The 7,500-nt window shown below is 36.1% G+C and overlaps 1 protein-coding gene across 1 annotated transcript in view; it reads right to left on the bottom strand.

Moving 5' to 3' along the window:
• The window catches only part of LOC113801991 (multiple epidermal growth factor-like domains protein 11), an 18,209-nt gene that overhangs the window by 7,235 nt on the left and 3,474 nt on the right, over positions 1–7,500 (bottom strand). The window contains exons 2-13 of the mRNA XM_070116111.1: positions 7,493–7,500; positions 6,095–6,195; positions 5,890–5,938; positions 5,364–5,495; positions 4,783–5,019; positions 4,195–4,320; positions 3,565–3,687; positions 1,606–1,728; positions 1,128–1,247; positions 577–699; positions 196–315; positions 1–21 (exon numbers count right to left, since the gene is read on the bottom strand). The exon at positions 1–21 is cut by the window's left edge and continues 102 nt beyond it; the exon at positions 7,493–7,500 is cut by the window's right edge and continues 65 nt beyond it. Coding sequence (XP_069972212.1) covers positions 1–21; positions 196–315; positions 577–699; positions 1,128–1,247; positions 1,606–1,728; positions 3,565–3,687; positions 4,195–4,320; positions 4,783–5,019; positions 5,364–5,495; positions 5,890–5,938; positions 6,095–6,195; positions 7,493–7,500 — 1,283 coding nt within the window. The remainder of the gene's footprint in view (positions 22–195; positions 316–576; positions 700–1,127; positions 1,248–1,605; positions 1,729–3,564; positions 3,688–4,194; positions 4,321–4,782; positions 5,020–5,363; positions 5,496–5,889; positions 5,939–6,094; positions 6,196–7,492) is intronic.

Raw genomic sequence — 7,500 nt, 5'->3', positions numbered from 1 at the left:
AGTTGCTCTGCTCACACGGGGCTGGTGAAGACGGGGACAGATGAGGCAGGAGATGGGACTCAATGCATCAACTAACAGGCCAGAGATGAAGAATATTGAGAGACAGATATGCACACACACACACACACACACACACACACACACACACACACACACACACACACACACACACATACACGCACACGCCCCCCGTACCCTTGGCGCAGCATTGGCACGCTCCTTCGCACACGCCCTCGATGGGCTCCTCGCCTTCGTGGCACATCTTGCCGCAGCTTCCGCCGAAGGCTTCGCAGCACTTGGTCTGGTTGCAGTTGTCTGTCGGGGAAGGATGCAACAGGGACTGCAGCACGAACGCGAGTCGGGGTTATTGCATTTAACAAGATGTGAGAATCAGTGATTTTTTTTTCATGCTAATTTCGGAAAGTCGACATAAATATCGAACAATTGTGATTGCTTCCTGTACCACTGGATGCATCGGTGAGAAAGCCAGTGTATCTCTGGAGAGCTAAATAGGGGAATAAATGAATGACTCGCCGTCAAATACACTTAAACAGACACTTGAGGACATGCACTTACTCTTGACACAGCAGGTGCAGTTCTCGCCTCCGCAGAGCCACGGGACGGCCAGCTCGTCCGCCTCACAGCTCTCCACGCAGCGCCCGTCCAGCGCCTGGCACTTGGGGCTGTCTGGGCACTTGTCTGGGGGGGGGGGGGGCACGGGGTGACCGGTTAGTCTATCCGGAACAGGTGTTTGAAGAATAAATTGGTGTGAATATATATACAATTGTAGCAAAAAGAATATAATGATTCACAAAAATAAGGGGAAAATATAAATTGTTTCTGAGATTGTAAGAATAAGAATACTGTCAATGAAACAAAACAGTAAATTTTATACTCAAATCCTGACAACTGAAAACAAGCCAAATTAGAAACAAATATTACAAATCACAGAATATAATGAATCAGAAGCTATTTGTAAGCTTGAAATATTGCAGATTTATAATCAAGAATAGACCATTTCTGGAAGTAATTATATAACAAATAATAAAGATGATACCGACTGGTAAACCTATGGTAAAACAAACAAGTAAAACAAAAGTATATCAAAGATGGGAACATGTAATTACCTTGGAAGCAGCAAAGGCAGTCTCCAACACAAAGACCTTCTTCTGCAACTTCTCCATCGTTGCAAGCCCGGTCGCATCTCCCTCCGGCATAATTGCAGCATTTGCTTTGCTTGCACTCCTCTGTTGCAAAGAAAACTTTCACGATGCCAAGAAATCGAAAACAAAAGGATAAAAAAACTAGGAAATCACAAGAACAATGAAAAGAAGAAAAAAAAATGACAAAAAAAAAAATCAAGATGACAAGAAAAATGAAAACAAGATGACAGGAAAGACAAAAATGATGACAAGAAGAAAAAAAGACCACAAATAAAAAGTAATCCACCTTGTAAGCGCATAGACATTTTTTATAAACGAAGTACCTATAACACCTACAACATTTATAAATCCCCCATGACGAAAATAAATCACCAACATCGATGAACAATCTATCCAAATACCACAACTCATAATCCTGCTGACCGCTTTAGCTCAACATTACCTTTGACACAACAAGAACAGTTTTCCGCATGACAGAGGTCAGGCAGAGGAACCTCATCATCCGCGCATGACGAGTTGCAGTGACCGTCAAGGAAGGCACAGCTGATCGGAGTCTCGCAAGGATCTGTCAAGGGTGTCATGGATACCAATCGATCGATATTCGAATCTGAGATTGTATTGGGAATATTCTCGCAATAAGATGTTATAAGGATGATGGTGGTGGCGGTGATGATGATGATGATGATGATGTTGATGTTGATGTTGATGATGATGATGATGATGTTGATGTTGATGATGATGATGATGATGATGATGATGATGATGATGATGATGAAGATGATGATGATGATGATGATGATGTTGATGTTGATGTTGATGTTGATGATGTTGATGTTGATGATGATGATGATGATGATGATAATTATGTTGATGTTGATGTTGTTGACGTTGATGTTGATGTTGAAGTTGGTGTTGATGGTGATGATGTTGATGTTGATGATGAGGATGATGTTGATGATGATGATGATGATGATGATGATGATGATGATGATGATGATGATGATGATGATGTTGATGTTGATGTTGATGATGTTGATGTTGATGATGATGATGATGATGATGATAATTATGTTGATGTTGATGTTGTTGACGTTGATGTTGATGTTGAAGTTGGTGTTGATGGTGATGATGTTGATGTTGATGATGAGGATGAGGATGTTGATGATGATGTTGATGTTGATGTTGATGATGATGTTGATGATGATGATGATGATGATGATAATTATGTTGATGTTGATGTTGTTGACGTTGATGTTGATGTTGAAGTTGGTGTTGATGGTGATGATGTTGATGTTGATGATGAGGATGATGATGATGATGATGATGTTGATGTTGATGTTGATGATATTGATGTTGATGATGATGTTGATGTTGATGATGTTGTTGTTGACGTTGATGTTGATGTTGATGGTGATGATGAGGTTGATGTCGATGTTGATGATGATATTGATGTTGATATTGATGTAGATGATGATGTTGATGTTGAAGTTGGTGTTGATGATGTTGATGTTGATGTTGATGATGTTGATGTTGATGTTGATATTGATGTTGATGATAATGATAATGATGATGATGATGTTGATGTTGATGTTGATGTTGATGTTGATGTTGATGTTGATGTTGATGTTGATGTTGATGTTGATGTTGATGTTGATGTTGATGTTGATGTTGATGTTGATGATGATGATAGTAATAGTAATAATAGTAATAATAATGATGATGATAGTGATAGTAATAACATTAATAATGATGATGATGATAATAGTAGTAATAGTAATGATAATAATGATAATGATGATAATAATAGTAATGATAATATTATCAATAACAATAACAATAATAATAATAGTACTAATAAAAAAGGAAAAAAATAATAAAAGAAATGAAAGTGAAACTGAAAATAATAACAATAATGAAAATGGTAATGATAATGATAATGATAATGATGATAATGATAATGATAATGATAATGATAATGATAATGATAATGATAATGATAATATAATGATAATATAATGATAATGATAATGATAATGATAATGATAATGATAAAGATAATGATAATGATAATGATAATGATAATGATAATGATAATAATAATGATAATGATAATGATAATGATAATATAATGATAATGATAATGATAATGATAATGATAATGATAATGATAATGATAATGATAATATAATGATAATGATAATGATAATGATAATGATAATGATAATGATAATGATAATGATAATGATAATGATAAGATAATGATAATGATAATGATAATGATAATAATGATATAATGATAATGATAATGATAATGATAATGATAATAATAATAACAAAACCGAAAATCAGCATTTCATTAAAAATTCAAAACCCTGTACTGGTAACCGCGCGAGGGCCTCACTCTGGACGCAGCAGACGCAGCCGTCGTGACAGCGGCCCTCGAGAGGACTCAGCGCCCCCTCGCAGCCCTTGGAGCAGTTGCCGGCGACGTCGTGGCACTCGATTGTCTGGCGGCAGGGGGGGTCTGGGGGCGCGGCGGGGGGGGGGGGCGAGGAGGGATGTGGCGTTAGAAGCATAATTGTTTGGTTATTTTGCACAAAGTATAATTGTTTGGTTATTTTGCACAAAGTATAATTGTTTGGTTATTTTGCACGATGCTTTTTGTTATAATTTGATACAGAAAGGTTGGTTTTTAGATGAATAGAGAGATGGATATTCTGTGTGTGTGTGTGTGTGTGTGTGAGGGAGTGTGTGTGTGTGTGTGTGTGTGTATGTGTGTGTGTGTGTGTGTGAGTGTGTGTATGTGTGTGTGTGTGTTTGTGTGACTGTGTGTGTGTGTGTGTGTGTATGTGTGTGTGTGTGTGTGTGTGTGTGTGTGTGTGTGTGTGTGTGTGTGTGTGTGTGTGTGTATGTAATTGTGTATGTAATTGTGTGTGCATGTATGTATGTATGTATGTATTATGTATTTATGTATGTAAGCATGCATGTATGTATGTATTCATGTATGTATGTGTGTGTGTGTGAACCATACCAGCCACACAGCAGAGACACGAGTCTGATTCGCACAGCCCCGGACGCCCGACCTCTCCGGCAGAACAGTCTTCAGCACAATATCCGCCACTTTCTTCACACGGCAAAGTCTCCGGGCAGGGATCGTCTGGAAGGTGAGTTGACGAGAAGTTTCATAAATATATTTGCTTTTCATCACTAAGATTGAAGTCTTTAGCAAGATAAATAGCCAAGCCCATAGTGTGTAAGGGTGTTTCTCTTTTTCTAGGATGTTAATACTATTAGTAACAAAAGCCAGCGAGAATTACAGAAGTCATTAGATACAGAATATAATGATAATGACCGCAGTTTAGATGATCATCAATAACAAATCTAGAAAATATAGATAGATGAACAAACTTGGGATTATGATGACCCAAGATTCAATGATCGCCAATCATAAATTCAAAACAAATAGTTTAAGAGACAAATAGCCTGAAACTTGCCTGGGATACAACGGTAAATTATAATAGACATAGAACATGATAATAGACATAGAAAAAAATGATCACTAATGATTATTCAATCAAGTAGATTAATACAATTCAAGAAAAAATAATATGAAACTCACCTGGGATGCAACAGTAGCAATGCCTCCCAAAACACTTATTCGTCATCCTGCCTTTGCAATCTCCCTTTCCCACTTTGCAATACCCGCCTTCGTTGATGCAAGCCGTTGTGATCTTGCAGCCGCAGCACTTGCAACCGGCCTCGCAGCCAGGGATCTCCAGTTCGGTGTCGTCGCAAGCCTTTTTGCAAGACCCCGCGTACCTCCTCCTGCATCTAGCGTTGGCTTGGTTCGTGCAATCTGTCGGCATGTTTATCTATGAATTATGTCATTTATTTATTTATTTTGGTGGTTACTAGCTACTTCTGACGCCACTTCAATTATATTATCTTCATTTACTTTACTAATACTATTATCATCTTCAGAATTTTGATGTTTCACAGTAGAGTAACAACACATTTTACAAATTGCAAATATACCAACGAGAGGAAGAATTTGGATTTACTTGCAATCTGTAAAGGTATTCAGATTTTTACCTATTTCTAGAGATTACTGTTCTAATATATATTATTATATGATCTAATATATCATTTATTTCATCAACTACATTAACCATTCTCAAATGCAAAAAAAATAGTACTTACTAATACAGCAGGTGCAGCCAAAAGTTGGACAGATGTCTGAATTTGTTAAATCGCATTCAACTTCATCATTTTCAAAGGTGCAGCTGCCACCAACATCACTGCATTCAGCCGCCAAAGTACACACTCGTTCAACTGTATCAAACTAATGCTATAGACACACGTCTAAATACATGAGTATTTGTGTGTGTACATGTACTTGAAGCGGTGATAAACTACTCCTGACACTTTATACATACGTTGACTATATTTTGACTAATAGGTAGTAAGCATAATAACACACATACCAGTAAGAACATTAACAACATCAACATAATTAGTAATAATGACTACAGTACGTCATTCTTATTTTAATAATTATTGTCATTATCACTGCTATTCCCATTTGCTGAATAAAAAAAAGCAAGAGTGATTGAGCAAACAACATTTATCATGAACAGGGCTGTGCATCCCCCCCAATTATTATATCTTCGTTAATATCCTAATTTGTTATATTAATATCAATCAATATTAACTTTCCATTCATTACATTGTCGAGTTTCTCCGATGCCAGAGACACCTTCAATCTTGCACAAGCTCTGGTAAAAGAAAATGGAGAAGAAAAATTACCTGTACAGCTAAACTGCATAATATTCGAAGCATATGAATTAGTGTATGCAATTCAGGCTCTTTCTTATTATCTTTTATTTCATAAAGTTATTTGCTGGAAATGCAGTAGACTTCATCTCCATTACCGGATAGAGAAGCAGAATCCAGACGACCTTTGGAAAGCCTATAAGGAGTTTCTCCCCCATCTTGACCTTCTCGTAGGGCAGCTTAGGCCTAATTCCTTTACCTGAAGGAAAGTCATTTTATAAAATGGGCGAAGAACGAAAACGAGAGATATATTAGTGCAGGATTAAGGACTTTTCTCAGTGCAGATCAATGACGTCACTGGGATACCAAGTCAACGCACAGACTGAGTTATTATTATTATTATTATTATTTATTTTTAATTAATTTTTTTTTTTATAACCAAACGTCAATTTTCTCTAGCTCCTTCGCTCCATCTATATCCATAACGTATAAGGTAACCATATCAGTTATATTGGTCTTCCAAAGCACGATATTTTTTTAAAATAATTCTCTGTATACTGAAAGCAAAAACCTCTCATTCTCTGCTTACTGTAAAGAAAGACCACTTGTTCTCCATCTATTGTAAAGTCCATTTTTTCTCCGTATAATGTAAAGAAAAACACTCGTTCTCCATCTATTGTAAAAAAAAAGACAACTCGTTCTCATATACTGAAAAAAAACAGACCACTTTCCCATCTACTGTAAGAAAAAAAGACAACTTGTTCTCGGTCTACTGTAAATAAAGACCACTCTTCTCCATTCACAGTAAATAAAGACCACTTGTTCTAACTAGTAACTTTCCCTTTAAACTAAAGTATAACATTAACACGTGACAGTGTTAGCCTATACATACATGCCTATACTATAGCCTATATCATACATTGTTATGCGTAGTATGGCTACAATGACCTTATTTAGAATAATTAAACAATGCATTTGGATACTAATTAATGAAATCAAAGGATATGCGAGAGATATACCATAAATATAAAAGCGATTGCTTGAAATATACATACATATATGAATTATAGATTCATACATACATACATACACTTACACACACACACACACACACACACACACACACACACACACACGCACACACGCACATATATATATATATATATATATATATATATATATATATATATATATATATATATATATATAATGTATGTATGTATATATATGTCGATAAACCTACGCACAAACACGAACACACACAAAACACATATATTCATACATACGTACATACATACATACACACACACACACACACACACACACACACACACACACACACACACACACACACACACACACACACACATATATATATATATATATATATATATATATATATATATATATATATCCTCAAGACAAACCCTATAAATGTTTTTAGGAACGGCTTATATAATCCTCCAAGAAAACAAACTCATCCGAAAGGCCATACGTCAAGAATTGAAACTTTTTACGAAAAATGAACATCAGAGCAGAACGCAGAGACGACTCGCCTGAACAA

This window comes from Penaeus vannamei, chromosome 38 (assembly GCF_042767895.1).
Source record: "Penaeus vannamei isolate JL-2024 chromosome 38, ASM4276789v1, whole genome shotgun sequence".
Lineage (NCBI taxonomy): Eukaryota > Metazoa > Arthropoda > Malacostraca > Decapoda > Penaeidae > Penaeus > Penaeus vannamei.
This window is presented reverse-complemented; position numbering and strand designations above follow the sequence as displayed.